Source organism: Apostichopus japonicus, chromosome 12 (assembly GCF_037975245.1).
Source record: "Apostichopus japonicus isolate 1M-3 chromosome 12, ASM3797524v1, whole genome shotgun sequence".
NCBI lineage: Eukaryota > Metazoa > Echinodermata > Holothuroidea > Aspidochirotida > Stichopodidae > Apostichopus > Apostichopus japonicus.
The window spans coordinates 23,498,947-23,523,640 of record NC_092572.1 but is presented as its reverse complement, the minus strand read 5'-3'; the positions used below and the strand labels follow the sequence as shown (position 1 = coordinate 23,523,640).

Here is a 24,694-nt window from a genome sequence, read left to right as displayed (position 1 = left end):
AAAAATGGCTGAAACCACACAGGTCACAAGCCAAACACTGCTCAAGCAACCAATTTAAATTTCAAAGATCGGAAAAAGTGTCAAGTTATCCAACTTTTTTGAGACCGACTTAAAAGTAAAGCCTCAGCTTTGCACTGCATGGCCTTTAAACAGTGTCAGATAATATTCTCACATAATTGGATCCCTCCTTAAATGAATCTAAGAGACCTAGAAAATCGCCTAGCTGCTTCTATGATTGAGTATATTATCAGGCTTTTTCAATCAATCCATACGATTTTGACTCCCACAAATTAATGCTACACATTAATGCTACATATTCCTCTTTTTCTTTTTTACAGTTAAGCCACCATATATTCAAAGTTTAAACAGTTTTGCCTCTAGAGGGAATTATTAATTTAAAGTGGATAATTTGATTGTCTTTGGAAACAAAATTTTCTGCAGACATTCCTCAAAAAATGCATTACTTCAGAGACTTTGCTACAGGTAACCCTGGAAGGGTTTGATCATTCAGTGTTGTAAGACTATAGACTAACATACAACACCATAAACTGCTAAAAAAAATGATTTTCAAGAACACTTTTACGACAAAATGAGACATTAAGGAGTTCTGGGAGTGGAAAAAAAAAAAATCTTTGGAACATTTTTGTGAAATTTCAAGGCAAGCTTTACTGTTTTAAAATACCCAAACCTGTTTTGTTTTTCTTTTTGTATTAAACCTATTAAAGCATGTTTTTGATTTGACGAATCAACCAGCCCATAAGTATGAACAATACAGATCGGGCGTGGTAGGAACATTATGACACTACCAGTAGGGCAGAGTAGATTAAATTTGGATACCTCTAAATCTACGCATAGGGCTGCTCGGAATTTTAAGTGAATCATTCATTCATCACTTATTCAGAGAAATTCAAAAAAAATTCGTCCCACAAATCTGCATTAATGTTTCGTCTTACACACTTAAGCCAATACCCGCTACACTAAAGTTGACAATCTTTTTTTTCCTTCATATTTTCATTTTTTTTTTTTGTCATTGTCATCTTTAACGAGGGTACAACTCTACTCTATGCATGTGTTCCTCGGCCTACAGTGTGTTCAAACATTGCCGGTGTGCTTTGACTAACCCATCATTGTTCTAAGACCTGGTATTTCCTCTTATATAGATCTAAGCAAAGTCAACACAGCATTCTAGTTGTTTAGCCTGAGCGAGCAATGAAGAGGAATCCGTTGCTAGGTGAACTAAATAGCAAGAGTTACACAACTCACCCGTCCTTGCACTGGAGCACCTCGAGTCGCTGTCCCAGTCGACGTCTTCACCATGTTCCCTGCTTTGCATGGACAGATGCCGAGAACAGTACCCTTTACGCTGGGACTCCTTGTTGCAGCCGTCGATGGTGCAAAGACGCCTCCACTGCTTCCCGTTGAACTTCTTGCGGACGCCGTTGGCGTTGCAGATGACGTCGCCCTTGGAGTAGTGGGCGTGCTTGGGAGACGGCGTGACGCAGGGCGATCTGTCCGATAGCGTGGACGCGTTGCTGGCGTTGCTGATATGTCTGCGTCTGTTAGCTGAATAAGGCGAGTAATTGGATCCACCAGAGACCCCCCCTTGAAGGGCAAGGTGATGACTACGGTCAAAGTGGATGTCTTCGTTCTTCAGTTCGTCGTCCGATCCGTCATCCTGTCCTCTCTTCTCTGCGGTCCATGATTTATCTCTGGACGGCGGTTGGGTTGGGTGGTGGTAGTACTGATGCTGTTGCTGCTGATGATGGTGATGTTGTTGTTGTACAGGTACCACTGGTCTGACCACTGGCTCTGCCGCTGGAACCGCCTCCTGAAGCTTGACCGCAGAGGGTGAATTTTCGGGCAACACACCCGCAGAGGGTGAAGTTTCGGGCAACAAACCCGCAGAGGGTGAAGTTTCGGTCAACATACCCACAGAGGGTGAAGTTTCGTGCAACAAACCCACAGAGGGTGACGTTTCGGGCAACGGCTTTGCAGCGTTACTTGGAATTCTATCATGAGTTAATTGTGTCGACACAAATAACTTAGGACGATCTTCTTCCGACGTATTCTTCAGTGCTGCGGTAAAGTGGTCCAACTGCACTGTAGGTGTGACTGAGGCGGTCCAACTTGGAGTGGCATGCACAGTAGTCTGTGCTACTACGGCTTGATGGCCGACGACTTGATGGCTGATTGCTGACTTTGGTTGCTTGGTCACTCTGGCAGCTATGGGCTCAGGGCTAAACGTGAGCTGCCTGGCGATAGGTGGTGACCTGCTTCCCCATGGGTGCTGCAACAGACGAACCTTCCACAGTTGGGTCTGTACGGTCTCGTCTGACGGGACCACGCAGACGGATAAACTCTGGTTGTTAGCGGATACACTCCTCACCACAGCCTCCACGTAGGCCTTGCCCTGTACAGGCACCCTCTGAACGCACACCCTGCTGCCAACGCCCACGCAGTTAACAGACGGCACGTTGTCCAGGACGATCCTCACCTCGTCTGAATTTAAGACGTTATCGTACACCTCCAGATGGGAGTCGTGGTCGAACACGACTCCGACGTCGTTACTCCGGCGGACCTGTTTGATGACCCCCGGATGGAACTGGCCGTCCCTAGTCTTGGCTAGCACTCGCTTCCCCTTCCAATCTTTGGCTTCTAACTTCTTCAACGGTGTGTCCGTCGAGTCTCTGTTGGCACTTACGGCCTCTTCTCGACTCTGAGTCGTCGTCGTCGTAGCAACAAGCATGGGTTCCTCCTTCTCCCCTACGTCGGAGGTTGCACTCTCCGTCTCTTCATCGCTGCTGCTTTCCTTTTTAACCTTAGACGATCGTCTACTCTTCTGCTTTTCGCTCGATTGCTTTGTTGCAGCCCATCCTCCGCTATCTCTTCTCTTACTAGCCTTCCTCGATTTGCTGGCTTCCTTCGACTCCTCCCTTTTACTCTTCTTGTGTTTATGACGATGCCTCGATCTGTGGCTACGAATTTTATCAACCTCCGACTCTTGAGATGAGGCATCAGACGATGACTTTTGGCTTCTCCGTGAGCTCCGTTCACTCTTGCGGTTCATTTTTTAATTCTTCAAAATAGATCCAGTGGACTGTAAGAGACAGAAACAAATTTCATCAGCATAAACCATAAACATACTGTAAACTCTCTAACAACAACAAACAAACAAATAAAGAGAATTAGATGGTGGACATGGCTACAAGTGAATATATCCTAAACTTCTTCTGACAAGCAGCTACGAAGTCTAACTAAAACTTACAGAATTAAAGTGTTTTTTGATGTCTTGAGGATTTAGTGATTGTAAGGAGGTACAGTATGTCTTAATCCACCTGTAGACAGGGTTATGTGGCATTGTGCACTAGTGTTTAGATAATTATGCATAGACCAATATCACCTTTCGCAATAAACACATCTGTTGGCTACACGGTTATCTATGTATCTTTAGCCATGAAGCAGTGCTACACGGTTATCTATGTATCTATAGCCATGAAGCAGTGCTACACGGTTATCTGTGTATCTATAGCCATGAAGCAGTGCTATACCGTTATCTGTGTATCTATAGCCATGAAGCAGTGCTATACGGTTATCTGTATATACCAACAGTACAGCCATAGAGCCATTAAGCAGTGCAAGTGACAAAGGTCTGTATTAAACGCCAGAGGATTCCTTTGGAATACATCTTAGAGTATACTACATCTAAACTTTCAAACCAACAGGATTCCAAAGTATGTAAATCACACAGAGAATTTTAATGTAAGCTTCCAAATTGGTAGATTTTGAAGGGAGAGGAAGTGGACGTTGACCCTGCAGCACTGCTATAGGTCAATGTTGGCGCAGTGCTAAAATGTTAATATATTTTGTAGGCTACTGTACAGAGTAGGTACTGTAGATTCAAGTGCATATATATGTAGAACAGACACAGGTTAAAGTGAGAGGAGTGGAGTAAGTAGATAACTTCATAAGCTTAAATAAGAACTAACTTACAGTATGTCAGTAAGCTTGCTCTTTTAATTTAAAGAGAAAAGACTCTTAATTGACCATGTACCAATTTATCCAAGACCAATTTTTTTCCACCCAAAATTTTTTTGGGCTCTTTTTTTCCTGCTTTTCTTCTTTCCTTTTTTCCCCCTTCCTAAACATGTTGACAACCAGACACAGATTGCATTAAGAAATGTCAACAACATGACAAAAACATACATCATAAATATTCATATTTGGAATGTCTTTCATTCATATTTCACCTGCAACAGGAACTTGTCAAGCTAAACTGTGTGGTGAATATGAAATTTACTGTATTGAGAAGTATTTAATAATCAAAATTAAAGTCATATTATATAGATATGTTGATTTTGTTGAAAACTAAAATATCTCTCTATACATGATACTGTACAGTACTATATGTGATATGAAGTTATTTAACAAGTACAGTAGACAATGTACCTGAGGTGTTGCATACATGTGAACTGAATCAATCTACCACCAACAAGTACAGTCAGCTACAGTATGGTTGTAGTCATAATCCTGCTTGTTGGCTACATATATATTTTTGAAAGAGTAACAAATAGGGAGTGAGCATTGTGGACGGCAACAAAATTATGAATTTTTAAATGTAATCCCAAAGGTGATCCAACTGCATGTCTTAATAAAAGTACAAATATTTTCTTCAGTATAATGAAACAAACAACAAAATGAGTTAGTCAGCCAAAAGTTAGAAAGAATGATCTCCTTGGTAACCAGTGATCAAACCTTATGAAATAAGTGACTGTATTAAGCTGCATATATGCTGCAGTACAATGCCTTACTGTGCTGCAGTATACTGTAGTTGTACAGTAAGGGCAGCATGCCTGTAGTACTGTAAGGTAGTAATGTAAACTACCTTACAGTATATACTGTACGTAGAGTGTGTCAATGGATGGAAGACTGCAGTATGCCTTCAGTACAGCAGAGCGGTTCAGTAACATGTAATGTAGTACACAGTATAATATATACTGTAGCAAGTACAGTTCAGTATAACATAGTACAGTTAAGTATGGTACAGTACAGTGAAGTATGGCACTGCACAGTACAATACAGACAGAACATCAACACAGTACAGAAAGTGTACACTATATAGTATTATATATAACTATACACATTAACACATACTGTACTCATGTACAAGACAATACAGTAGTGTGTAGTAGAGTACAATTTACAGTACAGTGGAGCAGCTGTATACAGTACAGTACATGCAATACAGTCTACGTAGTACAGTAACATACAATCCAGTGCAGAAAGTTACAAAGAAGTATACTGAAAAAGAGCACAGTACAGAGCTCTATATCATACAGTATACTGTACTAAGTCTGTACATCCCTGCACAATGTATAGATATGTACTGTGTACAGCACTGCAAGTAGCACAACACAATCATACAACTGTCAAATATATACATTCCATGGAGTTACAGTTAGTAATTTCACATGTGCACACAAATAAACTAAGAATATAGAGAGAGCGGACTCTGAATCTTGTCAAAACCTTGTTTCTACATGGTCGGATTTTGGCCTTTTATGGGTGACAATATTTCTTACATATTGGTGCAATATATCTAGATATATATAATTGAAAATCGTAATGAGTTGGAAAATCAAGAACCTGTACGCGGACACCCTAACCACTAGGCTATGGACGCTGATTGTATGTCCAGAGGTTCGAAACCGGTAAGGAAGGTCGTCATTCCACTGTAGGCTTTTGTCACCTGTATCGAACAATACTACAGTAGTTTTGTTTTTGGTGACATATTTTGCCTTACTCTAGAGATCAAACATGATGCTAACCAACTCGAAATCATTTGCGATTCCTACTGTATTAAAGCCAGATCTCGAAAGTGATACTTTGAACCGATAATGAAATGAGATACATATATACAGTATAATGGTTAGGGTGTACGCGTACAGAGCGGAAGGCCCGTGGTTCGAATCCCGTTGGAGGCTTAAAGTTTTTTCACTGTTCCTGATTTTCCAACTCATTACGATTTTCATTTATACATTTGCCTTTGTTGTTTACCTCCATTGCATTAACATATAGTCTGTTCAAAGTATCTTTTTTCAAGATCCGGCTTTAAGAATCACAAATGATTTTGAGTTGGTTAGCATCATGTTTGATGTCTAGAGTAAGTATATATATTGCACAGTCATTTAATTGTCTTCCTGTCTGCCACATTCTTGGATGGCCTCAACAGTATTATATACTGTATGGAGAGATGTCAACAGCTCCTGCGGTCACAAGCAAGGAAAACCACCACCAGTGAGTCAGGTTCAAGCCAACTTCATTTTTAACTGCACACATACACATAACTGTACAAGAATATTGCTTTAGGCTAACTATAATCAATCTTCCCTCATGTGATTATAGACTTCCAAGTTAATTGTTCATGAAGTATTCCAATTTATAGTAGTAGTAGTAAGTTGAGTCTCGTCTATCCGACATGCTCAGTGATTAACCTCCGCCACGTATCACGATCTTGCGCAAGGTTCTCTGCTTCCTCGAAATTGTTAATATTAATGTCCAATTTATCATACATTCCAATTTATCATATATCCAAATTAATTGTTCATGTCATTAAATTAATGAGATACAAACTTAGTCAGAGTGAATCAAATTTGTTTAAATTTATCATGTGTGATACTGATAGGTATGTTCACACACACACACACCACTAACAGCCAAACACAGAGCTGTGTGAGACTTGAGCAAGTCCAAAAATGACATCACATTTAACCAATACTTCAATTTATATTTTTCATTTTCATTTCATTTTTCATATTTTTCATTTCCATTTATTCATTTCATTTATTCCATCTTTACATATAAGAACAATACAACAAAGTGGTATACAGTAGTATAAACAGGACACTAGAAAAACAATAGTAGTTTATCGAGCTAGCAACCAAAAAGTAACAAATAACAATGAAGGTACAGTAACAATTAACGTTCGAGGTAACAATTAAGAGTAGAGAAAAATAAATATGGGATAATCAATACTCAGTCAGCATCTAGTTTTCAATTAGGTGGGCTTTTAGCTTGCGCTTAAACGTTACATAAGATTTTAGTAACAGGAAGATATGGAATATACACAAACCATAAAACTGCACAAAACTTAATACAAATTCTTTGTCATTTTGAGGAACTTGCTTATGGAATAGAAACCGGACTCTGTAGCACTGTATACAGTATACAACTATACATACAGTACATGCAAACTTTACATACACAATAACGTGGATTCTCAGTGGCAAGGATATACTGTATATATGTCAGAACAACAGATTTCACAGGAAGCTTCTTCTTACAAACTTGCAACAATCTGAGCAGCTTGAAATAGAAGGTAAATTTACCGGTGACCTTTATGAACAGTCTGTCTGTCTGTCTGCCTGTCTGTGGATGTGTCGGTGTGTGTATTGAGTGTATTGAGTGTTTGGCTGCCATTTTACTAACCTTGCAATTTAGTATTTTATCAAATGTATTTACCTACTGCTCAAATGAAAACAAAAACAGTTTTCAACGAAATGAAGATAACTTAAAGAGTAATTGAAGTACTTCTGCTTCGATACTGACCAGTTTGTCATATTTAGACACTGTGCAAATTAAAATGAAACAAGGCAAAGCAAGTGAAATTTTTCTCTTTTGAAATGAGATATATATAACTGTCAATGAGGGTGTATTACCCAAGTGTTAGGATTGTACCGAGTGCACCACTGGTGCTTTTGAAATCTGACAATTTACACCAGTTGCTAAACCACTTTTTATTGGCAAGCCAAGCCCAAAATACGAAATGAATGTGTAGCAAGTGGTATGACAGATATTAAATTAAATAAAGATCAACACACCAGAAAAATTCCACTTCACAACCAGTTTCATCCATTTTGGACTCATCAGAGGAAGGTATGAATAGAACCCTGGACCTTTGTATCACAGACCGAAGTCCATAACACTGGACCACAGTGATTCTACTGGTGTGTGTATAGTGTATAAACTGGCTTTGTAATAAAGTTCTGTCAATGAGGGCGTATCACCCAAATGTTATGATTGTACAGAGTGCACCCCTGGTGCTTTTGAAATCGGACAAATTACACAGAATTTCCACTTTTGTTAGACAAGCCAAACCATAAATTAGAAATGTGTAGCAAATAGTGTGACAGATATTAAATTAGTAAAGATCAACACACCAGAAAAATAAGAATAAATTTTGGCATTGCTGAAGTACTTAGTAACATACAAATAAGTTCCTCTTGTCACATATAATACCATTACCCTGCATGTCAGAAACATTTAGGACACTGAGAAAAGAACAGTGACAAAAAAATAACATTTTAAGGCAAAATTACTATCATTTTTTGATCAAAGACATGCTACATATTGATTTTCTCCCTTTTTGGAACTATTCCATATTTTTGGCCTTTTTCAATTTTCTAGTCAATCGTTACTTGTCTTAAAATAATTTCCTGAAATACTAACAAAGTAGTTTCAAATACAGGACCACAAATAGGCAGGATGATTTATTGACACATTAAACAAGTAATTATCTGGAACCAATACCTTGTACCACACTGCTCTTGTTCCTACAGTGTCAACTGAATATATATCACAGCTTTACTGTATGGTGTACAAGTGTATATACAGAACATTACTGTGCATACTGTACATCACCAAGACATCTTAAGAGGTCATCATCAAAATGTTCTAAACCATCTCTAACTTAACAATCATCTATTGTAAATAGCGCATCTATGTAAATAATCACAAAATGATGAATTCTTATTTTTGTCCAAATTTTGGCAAAATTTGGCAGAGATTTATTATTGCATAATAAGGAGGCTTAAGTACATCAATCTTGGTCACTGTAATAAAAATAGTCATGGCATAGTAAACAAAAACATGTAAAAAACTGATTGTACGCAAATAAAAGAAAGAACACTTACTACTGTATATAAGCCTCAGAGGATATGTACAGTATTCTAATATATTACTGTAACCATGGAAATAATCACCCCTTCCACTGTTACTCAAAGAATAACTTAGTGCTTGAATTTTTGTATAGCATTTTTCTCTTCAAAATATTATGTGCCAAAACTGATGGACCATGATTCATCTTTCTCTTGTACATAGCAATTAGCCCATTTTGCATAGCAATTTGCCCATTTTGCAAAGCAATTTGCCCATTTTGCATAGCAATTTGCCCATTTTGCAAAGCAATTTGCCCATTTTGCATAGCAATTTGCAATGCGATACCTGGTAAATTATTACCAGACCTGTAACTTTGTTTTGCAAAATGTTAACCCGGGCTGGTTGTACTACAGTAGTTTGTGCCAATGTATACTACACACAGACACTGTACTGCTAAAGCATTGTAGGTTCCCAACTGCCGAGCAACAGTAACACTGTAACTATCCAGAACCTATGTACAATATATGTCAGTAAACCAATGGCCAACATTAAATACCTTAATTGGATTTGTATACACTTGCCATAACCTAGTATTAGGGTGGGTAATAGTCATCAGTTATTGTGCAATCCAATTTTTCCCTTTTGTATAACTTCTGCCTACCTATACAGTAGTAAGGGCTACATTATACATACATTTATATACCAGATGTATCCGTAATGGAAAAATAATGCGAAGTAAAATGATCTTCCAAAATCGTATTAATCATACAGTAAAATGGAAAAAGACTTCCTCCCATCCTCTGTGAGATTCATTTGATGTGTGTCTTCCTCCCATTCTCTGTGAGTTTTCATGATATGTGTCTTCCTCCCATTTTCTGTGAGTTTTCATGTGATGTGTGTCTTCCTCCTGTTCTCTGTGAGTTTTCATGTGATGTGCGTCTTCCTCCCATTCTCTGTGAGTTTTCATGTGATGTGTGTCTTCCTCCTGTTCTCTGTGAGTTTTCATGTGATGTGTGTCTTCCTCCCATTCTCTGTGAGTTTTCATGTGATGTGTGTCTTCCCTCTATACTGTGAGATTTCATGTGATGTGTGTCTTCCTCCCATTCTCTGTGAGTTTTCATGTGATGTGTGTCTTCCTCCCATTCTCTGTGAGTTTTCATGTGATGTGTGTCTCCCTCCCATTCTCTGTGAGTTTTCATGTGATGTGTCTCTTCCTCCCACTCTCTGTCAGTTTTCATGTGATGTGTGTCTTCCTCCCATTCGCTGTGAGTTTTCATGGGATGTGTGTCTTCCCCCCATTCTCTGTGAGTTTTCATGTGATGCGTGTCTTCCTCCCATTCTCTGTGAGTTTCCATATGATGTGTGTCTTCCTCCCATTGTCTGTGAGTTTTCATGTGATGTGTGTCTTCCTCCCATTCTCTGTGAGTTTTCATGTGATGTGTGTCTCCATCCCATTCTCTGTGAGTTTTCATGTGATGTGTATCTTCCTCTCTTTCTCTGTGAGTTTCCATGTGATGTGTGTCTTCCTCCCATTCTCTGTGAGTTTTCATGTGATGTGTGTCTTCCTCCCATTATCTGTGAGTTTGATGTGATGTGTGTCTTCCTCCCATTCTCTGTGAGTTTTCATGTGATGTGTGTCTTCCTCTCATTCTCTGTGAGTTTTCATGTGATGTGTGGTCTTCCTCCCATTCTCTGTGAGTTTTGATGCAATGTATGTCTTCCTCCCATTCTCTGTGAGTTTTCATGTGATGTGTATCTTCCTCCCATTCTCTGTGAGTTTTCATGTGATGTGTGTCTTCCTCCCATTATCTGTGAGTTTGATGTGATGTGTGTCTTCCTCCCATTCTCTGTGAGTTTTCATGTGATGTGTGTCTTCCTCCCATTCTCAGTGAGTTTTCATGTGATGTGTGTCTTCCTCCCTTTCTCTGTGAGTTTTCATATGATGTGTGGTCTTCCTCCCATTCTCTGTGAGTTTTGATGCAATGTGTGTCTTCCTCCCATTCTCTGTGAGTTTTCATGTGATGTGTGTCTTCCTCCCATTCTCTATGAGTTTTCATGTGATGTGTGTCTTCCTCCCATTCTCTGTGAGTTTTCATGTGATGTGTGTTTTCCTCCCATTCGCTGTGAGTTTTCATGTGATGTGTGTCTTCCTCCCATTCTCTGTGAGTTTTGATGTAATGTGTGTCTTCCTCCCATTCTCTGTGAGCTTCGATTTGATGTGTGTCTTCATTAAACTGAGAAAACTACTGTTGAATGGGACCATATTGGATATTATTTATTACTCTGTTGCTAAGCTATGTAATTCAACAACACAAGAGGGACTAAGGATTGGTTTACTGAGTCCAAATAAGGACAGTTTACCAAAGACAGTGCTGCTTTCTTTGTTTGTAGTCGGCAATGTTGCATTAGTACCTTGCTCAGATTCCAGATGTTCTTGTAACCTTGAATTGATACATTGTGTGAGTTAATGATTATGTTCACAACCTTTCGCTAATTGGCAAACAGTTTGAACTTGGATGCAATGTGATTTTTTCCCGGACAACGTAATGACTGATGTTTCCATTCTTGAGCAGAGGGGCTCAAGATGAATCTACCAGACAGCAATTGAACTAAACAGCAACTGTGACAGTAAAGCATACATACTGTATTTGGGCTATCTATTGGTGCAGTGTACCATATGACTGCAATGGCTGCAAGAGCATGAATGCATGTGGATGGTCAAGCCAGGAGTGGACCTCATTACAACGAACAGAAATACAACAAATTATCTAAAAACTGTATTTATGCATTGTCTGTGTCCAGCAATAAGATTATACCTTGTTAGGTACAAAGCCACAATTAATTACACCTCAAGCTCATTCATTATTGCTACTTTACAGATTAAATAAGTTGTACATGCACTGGCCTATAACTAGAATCAATTGCAGAGGCAATTGCCTACAAGTTAATGAACAAAATAACATACTTAACCTTCTACAGTACTACTGTACTACTACTCTAGAATTCGAAGTGAAAGAACTATCTGTATAATTCGTACCGTTTGGGATCATGTAGCTCTGATAATGAATTACCATTCATCACATCAGTCTGACGTTTTCTTAAACATACAACTGCTTGTGGTGGGCAGTAGGCCTAGGTTTATCTCCTACCTATTTGTAGGCTAGCTTATCTTACGCTAACTAGACTAACTAGATTGCGTTAACCACAATACAGAGTTAGTGGATGGACTACACACACCCTATGTTGGCTACTATTACCATGAAGTTACTATTACTAATGCAGCCTAATGTTACACGTAATATTACTAGGACGCCCGAACACGAAATTAACATTATCAAAATCGGTCAGTAGTATCAATCGTAAGTTCTCGTGCGATTGCATTTTGTTGTAAGCTACTGCACTTAAGGTGGATTTACCAACAATACAAATTATGACAATCTTACCTTTCATGTGCTTTTCATTTCGGAAATCTCGAGAAATTTGGCTGTGGCGCAGTAAGATATAAAATCCTTAGTTAGCTGTCTGACATGTCTTCGCGAGCTAAGAAAAGGTGAATGAGTCGATCGCAAGTGATTTACGCTGAATGATTGGTCAGAAATTTTACTGAATATTCAATAAACATCATGAACATTTTGGGTACCATAAGGTTGTTATCGACTTTTGCTGTAATAAAATTACACCAAAAGTATCTCATGTGAAGTGTGACATGTTGTAACGAAATCTCAGGATAGTACCACTTCTCTGCAAATCTACATCAGCTAATATCATCTAAACCTATTTTTTACGAAGGGCGTAACTTTTCATACGGGCAAAGTGAAGCTCCTCCTACTTTTTCATTTACTTTCTTTCACCAATCACGTTAAAAGCTAAAAATAACTCCTGTTGCTAGAGCGTAATGTACGCACACGTTGTTTATATGTCTGCAATACAGCGATGAGTACACATGTACGTGCTGTAGCGTGCACAACTAACTGGTTTGCGCACGCGCAATTAGTTTATAGCTATGAATGAATTAGAAATGAACTACTCTGTTGTATGCAAAACAGATCTTCGTTTGATGACATGAATAATGGTGATAGCTTTTTCAGTGTCATGATGGTCAACAGTAACACTAACCCTTCAGAAACGCTGCAATTCTCCCGCACGCCACAAGAAACATTGCTGAGGAATATTGTTTAACCAAAGAACAGGAGCCCCTTTTCCATTCGATGTCAAGAGAAGCTCAGGTCTGATGTAGATATAAGTGCGATTAGTAATACTTACACGGGAATAAAAGTCCAGCACTCTACAGACTCCGCTAACCCACAACAGGGGCTCCATATAGTAGTTTAGTTAAGTAGGGGCGAAAATGATCAGGAGGGACACCCTATAGGAGAGCAAAAAACTTAAGACACAAAAAATTAGGACCGATTACAAAGTCCAAAGCATTCTTAAACCTGTTCACACTACTGCAAAAGGAACGAGGCGTGTCATCTCTGATACATCCGTAATCTCTCTTCCAACGTTTTGTGCCCCCCCCCCCAAAGAAAAAAAAAATATGACAGACACCACCGAAGGAAAAGGAAACTGCATTTTCGAAACGATTGGCTGTCGATACTATTGACATTAAATTATATAACCTAATTCCGTAATTTTGAGATACAACCACCAACGAATTTGCGGAACAATAATCATCCAATCATGTCCATAATGCTTCGAGGCAACTATATATGTACACCAGTGGCGTCAGGGGCGGGATTTGAGTTGTGAAAGTGGGGGGGCAAACCTGCCAGCAAGACTATCTAAGCGGAGCGCCACCATCGGTTGGCGCGTAGCGTACAAGAAATTTTTTGGCTTTACAAACCCTCCAGATGGCCGGAAACGGCACTTCCCGAGTGCTCTAAGCTGCATGTACCCATCCTTGAAATATGGATCTCATGTCTGCAATTGTATCTAGATAGTTAATTATCGTTTAAAAATTTGAAGAGGATTGATAGTAGCACATATGGTCAGATGGTGATGTACAACTTTTGTTATACGTCACTATCTAAGCGGAGCGCCATCATCAGTTGGCAAGGAGCGTCGAAGTATTCGATGAAAGGTACATTAGATCGGTAAAATTAACACCCATATAGGCTTTAAATTGCATCTAAACAATTAATGAACGTGTGTAAATTTAGGGAGGAAGGATAGAAGAACTTATATGGTGAAGTACAACTGAAGCTTATACGTCACTATTTAGGCGGTGTACCACCATCAGTTGGGGCGGCGCGTCGAAATTTAAGCAAAAAGGAAATCCTAGATCAGCAAAGTGACACCTCTGGTAACAATAAATCCCATCTAGACAGTTCTTTCCCCCTAAAATTATTAGTATATTGTGCATTGGACCGATCAAGAATATGTTCAGCACCCAACTCGAAATTCTCCCCGCGGTCCCCACTTCTTGGAGCACTTGGCAAATATTGGGGACTGAACATACCTTTACACCCCCCCCCCCCCACTACGGGTGTTGGTCAGAGGGGGCGAGAATGGTCTGTAGGGGCGCTTTCGACACTATCTAAGCGGAGCGCCACCACAGGTTGGCGCGGAGCGTACAGACATTTTTTGAGTAAAGATACTCCCTAGATCGCCGGAAATGACCATTTCTGGGCCTTGCTAATGTGCAGATAAACGAAGAATAAATAGCCGTTAGAGCATTTTGTCAGAAAATTACACCAAAAAAAATGTGACAAATGTCAATAGGTAGATGAGAGCGTAGTAAAAATGTCAATAATCGCGAATAAGTAAAAAGTGGTAAAATGCTGAAATTATTCGATTTGCATGCATCATTCCAGGATTTCAAGCAGTAAAAAATTACATCGGCATTGCCATTGCATATTGTTGAATGACACGGGGGGGGGGGGTCATGTGTCAGTGTATTGAATTTAATTATTGATATACCCAATATGCAAATCTGGCTTTCGTAAATCGTTTCTCTGGATTTAGTTATTCAACGCATTCAGTAGAGCAGCACTTGAAAATCAATTCCTGAAGCTAGCACTGTAGCACATGCAGCGGATTCATCACATGCAGAATTGAATCACTATAGTGTGTTAGCTCCAGGATTCGTAACCTGTGCTGCGAACCATGTGCTAGCTCCAGCTCCAGTTATTCTGCATGCTACATGTTACGATTTTAAACACAAATTCTACTTGGATTCGAAACAAACAGGCCTATATGATAGAGCTGTTGTGGGGGAATAATTTTGATTAGGGTTGTGAACATTTGTCTGTAAAAACGACAAAAAAGTGAACTAAGGTCTGGGGAAAAGTGGGGGGGCAAATGCCCCCTCTTGCCCCCCCGTAATCCCGCCCATGAGTGGCGTCACCAGACTTTTCAGTCTGAGGGGGCACCAGCATTTGATGGGGGGCACTTAGGTGGATACGGATCGCCGTCCTGGGGGAGGGGAGCATGGGCTGGATGCAAAATGGTGCCACATTTGATGCTAAATTCGATCTGAAGATATCTCCAGAAATTGCTATTTTTGAGGTAATGATTTAAACAACGAGCAGAATTTTGCAGAGGATATGAATCACATGCTGTCGATATTATGCCTAACCCTATCAATAGAACCTACATTTGTTGAATTAATGTGTGCATGACCCCCGACTCCTTTCTTGTCCTTCTCGTTTTCTCCCATTATCTATTAAGATGTAACAGGTTCCAGCATCGTTATTGGCTCCTATCAGGGATCTCACCATGCAATCCAAAGTTTGATCACACATCGAGTATAGCTCAGTATGCAGGTGTGAACATTCGCCATTTGTTCCTACAAGCATCTGCCCTCAAATGACCTCTGCACCCCCTACACAACAGGGTTAATATATGGGTCCACAAATATAGGCAAGTATGGTGCCTGCGGACCCTCACATTCTCACATTTCGTCAGCTCCTAACCTGTCAACCTCAGACCAAGGCAACATACTGTAGTACCATCCCTTCTCACAGCAGGTCCGGATTTTCGGCATTTCACAGGCATCCAATTCACGAGCTGTGATGGCGCGGGTTACGACTTCGATACCCGACGGTCAAGGATAAACTTTTTCATTTTTTCGCAGCTCATTTGAAGAAAATACGAATTACTGTGCTTCTTTGTCCTTATGAAAAACCAACTCAGATGATGGGAGTTGAGTATAACAAAATATATATATATATATTTTTTACCAACCCAAAGCTCAGATGGGGGGGCACTAGGTTTTCCAGGGGGCACGTGCCCCCCCCTGGCCCCCCTTGGCGACGCCACTGATGTACACCGATTCTTCTCTCATAAACGAGAAACTTTCGTGGCGCCATAACGAAAGTGACGTTTTGTTAATCTGTTGATACTCAGTGTGTGTAAAAGTAAGTGGGCCTGGTCATTAAGCCTCTGAAGAAGATCCTGCTAGCGGGATCGTAACGTTAGGCACTCTTACTTTTGTACATTATCTTTCGACCAGGCTCTTTAGTGGTTATGAGCAGTTTGCTAACAGGTTTTGTGGATTTTTACTCTTGATACTATCTCTTTGGAATGTGTGTAAACGGGGCAAGGGTGCTACTGAGGATATTGCACACCGGCACACATAACTAAAGACACTAGAACCCACCCTTTGTTATACCTTATACAAAGGAAATAACCGGTAAATGTTTATTCAGGATGGGAGTGTCTGATAGCAGGTGCGTATCCAGGGGGGGGCGTTGGGGGCGCGCGCCCCCCGGGTAAGAAAAAGAGGAGAGAAAAAAAAGAGAAGAAAAAAGGAAAAAAGAGGGGAAAAAAGAGGAGGAGGAGAGGAAGGAAGGGAAAAGAAAAAGAAGAAAAAGAGAAAAAGGAGAAAAGGAGGGAGTAAAAGAAAAACGCGAAGACACCGGGGAGAGAAAGAGGAACAGTGACATCATTACAGCGCTGAAGGGTAGCCAGTGACGGATCAATGATTTCGTAAAAGTGTGACTCACCCTACCCCTTACACCGACAACTCCATTTTTTGACGTTTCCATTTCCTCTCTCACTAATGATCTATATATGTACTATATATGGTCTATCATAACGCGTGTGTAGAATTGTGCTATGAAACCAACTGTGGCTGGTCTCGAACTCGACCGTGTCGTCGGGGAACATGACGCATTTTGGGATGGGGGCGACCGCCCGCCCCCCCCCCCCATTCAGCATTTTTTTAAATGATATCGCTAAGTAATTTCAAAATAGAAAGTGCTTAGAGGCAACTTACAAGGCCTGGGAAGTGTCATTTCCAGCGATCTGGGAGACATTTTCGGCCAAAATTTGCTTGTACGCTTCGCGCTAACAAATGGTCCTGGGTAGTGCCATTTCCAGCGATCTGGGAGGCATTTTCGGCCAAAATTTTCTTGTACGCTTCGCGCCAACCTATGGTGGCGCTACGCTTAGATAATTTGCCTACAGGCTTCGCCCCTCCCTTGGCAAATTCCTCGCTACGCGCCTGTTCGAATTTGTAACGCAAACAGCAGATATCACATCATATCAGTGAGCATGAAAATGGCGTTCCAGGATGAAAAGCCTCAAAACTGTCCGACTTGCCTCAAAAAATAACCGTTCAACGTGTTCATGTCAATATCATATAAGCAAGCATCGGTTATTACATCGCATGCCATCATGTACCGTACGGTCCGTTCAAATTGCGCAGTATTTCGTGGGATGCTAATGTAAACAACGACATGTCTCATGTAGATGTATAAAAAGCATGGAGGTCCAATTATGTCAAAACTCTCTTTTACATTAGTAATGGCGAATTAGGGGCTGCACCCCCGCCGCGCAGTGGCGGAGCGTCCATACGGTCGGGGTGGATGCCCCCCCCCCCCCTGACGGACTCAAATGGACTGCTGGCGCCTTTTTCAGCTCTTTACCACTTTTTACTTATTTTAGATTATTAACTTTTTTATTGCGCTCTCATCTACTTATTGACATTTCTCACATTTTGTTGGTGTAATTTGGCGATGACACCTTATTCTTCGTTTATCTGCAAATTAGCCAGGCCCGGAAAGGGTCATTTCCGGCGATCTAGGGAGTATCTTTATTCAAAAAATTTCTCTACGCTACGCGCCAACTAGTGGTGGCGCTCCGCTTAGATAGTGTCGAAAGCGCTCCTACAGACCATTCTCGCCACTCCTGACCAATACCCCTAGCTCCGCCACTGCCGCCGCGCCTCCTACGCCTATGTGTGTAGTGTTCGGTTGAAGGAAAAATCTGCTATTTTTTCATTTCCTTCAACCAAGTTTTATAATAGCCGTTATAAGAGGTTTTAATGTTTCTACACCAATAAATTAACTGTGTCTGAATTTTCGAAAATTTCTGACCAACATTCTGCATCACACTTCCCTCTACTCGTGCAATTTTGACCGGTCTGTTAGGGGTTGAAGGAAGTTTTGCTATATTGGTTGTCCATAGATGAAATTTTGTACAACATTATGGGTATGTTTTCAAGTGAGTTTATTCACGAGAAATGTGAATTTTCAAATTCTGAACAAATATGGGGCTTAAAACCTTGAAAAGTGGGGCTGACGGGTATTGTGGGCCGCGACGTAGAATCACCTACAAAAGCAAAGACCCACAGGAGATGCCATCAGGTCGAACATGATGTGTGCCGGGTTGACAAACTTCAAAAAGGTTATGGATGGAAAAAAAAAACTATTAGGAAATACCTGGTTCTCAAGCAAAAAGTGTACATCTGGTTGGTCATTTCAAGCCCGAGAAGTGCCGTTTCCGGTGATCTGGGGGGGTTTCAAAACAAGAAATTTTCTTGTACGCTGCGCGCCAACCGATGGTGGCGCTCCGCTTAGATAGTAATTCGCGCCCCCCGGGTTTGAAAATCCTGGATACGCGCCTGGATAGGGTACGAATAGTAGGCTATGCACAGCTCCTTCCGTGCCTGTTTTTTCTATATAGGCTATAGCGCTTCTGCTCCTTGTGTTGTTTCTTCGAATCCTGAGAACTATAATTATTACATGGTCAGTGTGGACTGGGAGGGTGTAGCGCAGGTTCCCCTGGTGGATGCCCCTAGTTGTGATTGGCCCAAAGCTTTCAAGTTTGCAGCCTGTATGTGGAGTCTAAAACCTCAAAAGTGCCGCTGAACTAAAATCATGGCGCTGTTTATAAATACACTATAGAGTTCCTTTATAGAGAACTATAATACAATGCGGAGCTGTAAATAGACACGGGCTCTGATACAATAGAGTCGTGTATCTATCTAATCTATATACCAATCGCTTCTCGGCCTTTTGGCTAAGATCAAGTGTAGTATCAGTTCCCTTTCGAGGGGAATGGTGATACACACTGCAGACGATGATCACAGAGTCAAAGTCTCGATGCAAGGGGACTGGGGTTGAGAGCGGATCAGTCGTTTGGTAGTTTTCTTGCCCAGGTCCTTTTCTGGGTGACTTTTTCTTTAAAAAGTATGTAATCTATACATAATACATGATGCAGTGTAACGAGTACGTGCTATAACACTGACCTGTCACTAGTCTTATCGCTAAAGAGTTTCACCCCTTACCGAAATCCCAGATCTGGGCCAGATATAAAAATCCAGATCTGGCCCAGATCTGGAATTTCAATCTGGGCCAGATCTGCTGCAGATCTGGAATTTATATCCGTGGCCAGATAAAAAATTGGGCAGATATAACTTGATATAAAATAAAGTTTTATATGGCCCATATAAAATTTGATCTGGTTAAATTTTATTGCATCCATATCTGGGCCAGATAAAATTTTATCTGGTTGATATAAAGAAAATCCAGATAAAGTTTTACATGGCCCATATAAAATTTGATCTGGTTAAATTTTATTGCATCCATATCTGGGCCAGATAAAACTTTATCTGGTTGATATAAAGAAAATCCAGATAAACTTTTATATGGCCCATATAAAATTTGATCTGGCTAAATGTTATTGCATCCATATCTGGGCCAGATAAAACTTTATCTGGTTGATATAAAGAAAATCCAGATAAACTTTTATATGGCCCATATAAAAGTTTATCTGGCTAATTTTTTTGCCATCCATATCTGGGCCAGATACAACTTTATCTGGTTGATATAAAGAAAATCCAGATAAACTTTTATATGACCGATATAAAAAAATATATCTGCCTAAAATGTCAATCAAATAGGAAATAAGTAACTGGACTAGCATTGATATTAACTTTCCAGTGTGATCAGTTATCTCTGTTCTGGTACGGAGACCCATACAGAGAGCAAGACACACACAAAATATAACCAGCTGTGTTCTAGAACTCAACTGGATTGGAACAAAGTGGAAATATGTGATGTGCAAGCTCCTTGCTGTTACCTAATCCGACTGCTATGGTCATAAAATGACCGCTCTTCAAAAATAATACTTGAAGGTTCAGTTCTTTATTCTTCTGTGGTCCTGTAGATGTTGATACTAAATTGCGTTGTGCTATTCTTTTATTTAATATATTTGCTTTAATAAATAAGTTCCAGGAGGGCGATATATGTTCCATTCAGTATCGAAGTTCAGTCCCAAGATATATTCCTTGTTGCCATCCGTTCCAAAACTTCTTCCTTACTTCCGACTGTTCAGTTCACTATAGAAACCTTTGCCAATGTCCTGACATCAATAGGATATTATTTATGAATCTCCATCACCTTTTCTTAATGTACCAATCCTTTCTGTTAAACTTCCTTCTGCTCTTTACTCCTACCATGTGGACACTAGTGTACACATAGCTCCCTTTCCTATCTCACTCCTAGAGTATCAAAACACATATGTCCATTGTTCAAAAGTGGCCTTCACACTTAATCAACCTCTGAGTCATCCTGTTTCAAGCTAAGACCCTGTGGTTGCCTAGCAACCCAGATAGAGATAGTTATTCCCCCTTTGACTTAGTGTACACACTGTAAGTGATTTACTATTGAAATATATATGCAAAGTGCAGTACCACAATATAGTGCAATGTAAATCTCTATGAAATTAAGAGCATACAGTCTTAAAGTTTTATCTGTCAATATAAAGTCAAGTATAACTGGACAAACATGATGTATATCCAGTTATACCTGACTTTATAGTGACAGATACAACTTTATCTGCATATCTGGATTGTCTCTATATCCAGTTATATCTGGCTTTATATGGCCAGATAAAACTTTATCTGCATATCTGGATCGACTCTATATCCAGTTATACCTGACTTGATATTGACAGATAAAACTTTATCTGCATATCTGGATTGACTCTATATCCAGTTATATCTGGCTTTATATGGCCAGATAAAACTTGATCTGGCCAGATTAAACCAGATATAAAGCCAGATCTGGCATTTCGGTAAGGGACTAGTAGCCTACCTGCATCAATTTGACATATATTTTTTTTTAATTAACTTGGAAATGATCCTACACCTTCAAACAGCAGTGAAATCATTTTTTTATAGTATTTAAAGTATCAAGGCCTAGCCTATGTTTGAGTTATGCATGTCTATAACCTACTATAGGCTTTGAACGGTGACAGCCCGATATGCATAAGGTTCTATATTCATAAGGTTCATTGTTCATAAGGGTCATTATCCATAAGGTTCATTGTTCATAAGGTTCGCTATTCATAATGAGCAAAAAGGTTCATTGTTCATAAGGTTCGTTATTCATAATGAAGAAAAAGGTTCGTTGTTCAAAGTGCAGTACCACAATATAGTGCAATGTAAATCTCTATGAAATTAAGAGCATACAGTCTTAAAGTTTTATCTGTCAATATAAAGTCAAGTATAACTGGACAAACATGATGTATATCCAGTTATACCTGACTTTATAGTGACAGATACAACTTTATCTGCATATCTGGATTGTCTCTATATCCAGTTATATCTGGCTTTATATGGCCAGATAAAACTTTATCTGCATATCTGGATCGACTCTATATCCAGTTATACCTGACTTGATATTGACAGATAAAACTTTATCTGCATATCTGGATTGACTCTATATCCAGTTATATCTGGCTTTATATGGCCAGATAAAACTTGATCTGCATATCTGGATCGACTCTATATCCAGTTATACCTGACTTGATATTGACAGATAAAACTTTATCTGCATATCTGGATTGACTCTATATCCAGTTATATCTGGCTTTATATGGCCAGATAAAACTTTATCTGCATATCTGGATTGACTCTATATCCAGTCATATCTGGCTTTATATGGCCAGATAAAACTTTATCTGCATATCTGGATTGACTCTATATCCAGTCATATCTGGCTTTATATGGCCAGATAAAACTTGATCTGCATATCTGGATCGACTCTATATCCAGTTATATCTGGCTTTATATGGCCAGATAAAACTTGATCTGCATATCTGGATTGGCTCTTTATCCAGTTATATCTGGCTTTATATGGCCAGATAAAACTTTATCTGCATATCTGGATTGGCTCTATATCCAGTTATATCTGGCTTTATATGGCCAGATAAAACTTGATCTGCATATCTGGATTGACTCTATATCCAGTTATACCTGGCTTTATATGGCCAGATAAAACTTTATCTGCATATGGCTCTATATCCAGTTATATCTGGCTTTATATGGCCAGATAAAACTTTATCTGCATATCTGGATCGACTCTATATCCAGTTATATCTGGCTTTATATGGCCAGATAAAACTTGATCTGCATATCTGGATCGGCTCTATATCCAGTTATATCTGGCTTTATATGGCCAGATAAAACTTGATCTGGCCAGATTAAACCAGATATAAAGCCAGATCTGGCATTTCGGTAAGGGACTAGTAGCCTACCTGCATCAATTTGACATATATTTTTTTTTAATTAACTTGGAAATGATCCTACACCTTCAAACAGCAGTGAAATCATTTTTTTATAGTATTTAAAGTATCAAGGCCTAGCCTATGTTTGAGTTATGCATGTCTATAACCTACTATAGGCTTTGAACGGTGACAGCCCGATATGCATAAGGTTCTATATTCATAAGGTTCATTGTTCATAAGGGTCATTATCCATAAGGTTCATTGTTCATAAGGTTCGCTATTCATAATGAGCAAAAAGGTTCATTGTTCATAAGGTTCGTTATTCATAATGAAGAAAAAGGTTCGTTGTTCATAATTGGTAAAAGGGTTCGATATTCATAATGGTGAAAAAGGTTCGTTGTTCAACAATTTTTTACGATTATTTCTCTTAGTAGGCCATTAAAAAAGCAACTCTAAGAAAGGACATCAAAATATATCTGACCGAGCATCCTTCATTTTCATTCGGGCAAAAATGAAATTTCATGAAAAATATAAACAAAAGGAAAAATAGCCAAACTGGCAACCCTGAGTTTTGGGTCACATATTTAGATCAGTTGCAAATAGGGTTTCCTTTTCCTTCTCAAAAGTACTTCCTCAGAGAACCTTATTCTCCATAATATTTCCAGACAAATATGACATTCCAATGAAATTTTTAAAATGTCCCCAGAAGACAAAAAAGTTTGGTTTGATGTGTGACAGTAAAATTACCAGTGAAATATGTGCATCAGTCACCATTATCTGGTTTTCTAGCATATTTTCTAGCATATTTCAACTTTTATAACCTTTAAGGATATTTCACAGCAAACGCCCTAAAGGAGTTAAAAGAGATTACGAAGACAAGAACAAAATATATTTTCATGTGTCTTTTCTGAATCAAGCTTTGAATCATAAATAGGAAATAATCATAAAATTACAAAATAAAAAAAAATCACAGAAAAAAAATGATATAGAATGAATATCATATTTGACCCTCACCAATTAGAAACTTGTTGAATTTTAATTTTTTACCCCTTTTTAGTTTGTTGGTAACATTTTTACCCACAAATTACAGTTTGTTTTGTTTATTTACCATCACCTTTTTCCACTTAAAATGCAGATTAAGAAAGAAAATATACCATGTAATTGTGAAAGTCATTTTACTCTTCTCTAAGTTACATGGTATAGGAGGGAAGAATTTTATCTTCAAAATTTATATAGCAGCTTGAAGGTGGCATACTCCTATTAGAGTCATATCCATCCGCTCGATTGTTCTCCTTCAGGAAAAGTGCCAAAAAGCATCAGGAGAACATCTTTTTTGACCTGTTATCAATCATGATCTAGTTTCTTTTTGTGGCTTGCATGTTGAAGCGCATGAATAGAAGTACATGCGGTGAGAAAATTGGGTCAATTGAGGCAATTTTAGACCCCTTTAAGCCTCCCAGGAGCAGCGTAGGATAATTGTTTACTACTGAGTAAAGACGTTTGTTTACAAGTGACGAAAACTTCCGGCTCCGATAGCAAAAAATCTGCGCGGTCATGGTACGGAAACTTGATGGTGCCATGAAAGGCCAACTTGTCAGCTATCCGGTGATGGGTAGCGTTTAGCTAAAAAAAACTTCTATCTAGACTTAGAGACCACATTACGTTTGTGATTTAGTGTGTAAGTCAATGGGGCTTTTAATGGGCGTATGCTACCTGAAGGCTCCGAAGTTCTTTTATCTCATAAACCAATACTATGTAATTCCTGTTTAAAAAAACACTGCTATACACACTTACACTAGTATAGCAACTTGACCATTTTACATAGCATTACATAGCATTATTGTGGTACATTATTCCCTGTATAGACCAGACATCGACATCCATGAATTGAGTAGATATGTTCAGGGAAACCGATAAAAGAATCTTCCTTTGGAAGATCGTTGAGTGCGACAAAGCTCTCTGAACCAGATCAAATTTCTTTTTTTTTTTTTTTTTTTTGCAATGTCCAATTTTATTTTCTAAA

General features: G+C 39.3%; 1 protein-coding gene and 1 pseudogene across 4 annotated transcripts in view; one reads left to right on the top strand and one right to left on the bottom strand.

Annotated features, from left to right (window-relative positions):
- Positions 1–12,650, bottom strand: part of LOC139978017 (uncharacterized) — a 40,025-nt gene extending 27,375 nt beyond the window's left edge. For all 4 annotated transcript variants that reach the window (XM_071987922.1, XM_071987924.1, XM_071987925.1 and 1 more), the window contains exons 1-2: positions 12,378–12,650; positions 1,264–3,097 (exon numbers count right to left, since the gene is read on the bottom strand). In XM_071987922.1, the coding sequence (XP_071844023.1) occupies positions 1,264–3,067 (1,804 nt within the window). In that variant the 5' untranslated portion in view covers positions 3,068–3,097; positions 12,378–12,650. The remainder of the gene's footprint in view (positions 1–1,263; positions 3,098–12,377) is intronic.
- A 6,509-nt stretch (positions 12,651–19,159) lies between these two features.
- Positions 19,160–19,232, top strand: LOC139978088 (U2 spliceosomal RNA; annotated as a pseudogene).
- The last annotated feature ends 5,462 nt before the right edge of the window (positions 19,233–24,694 follow it).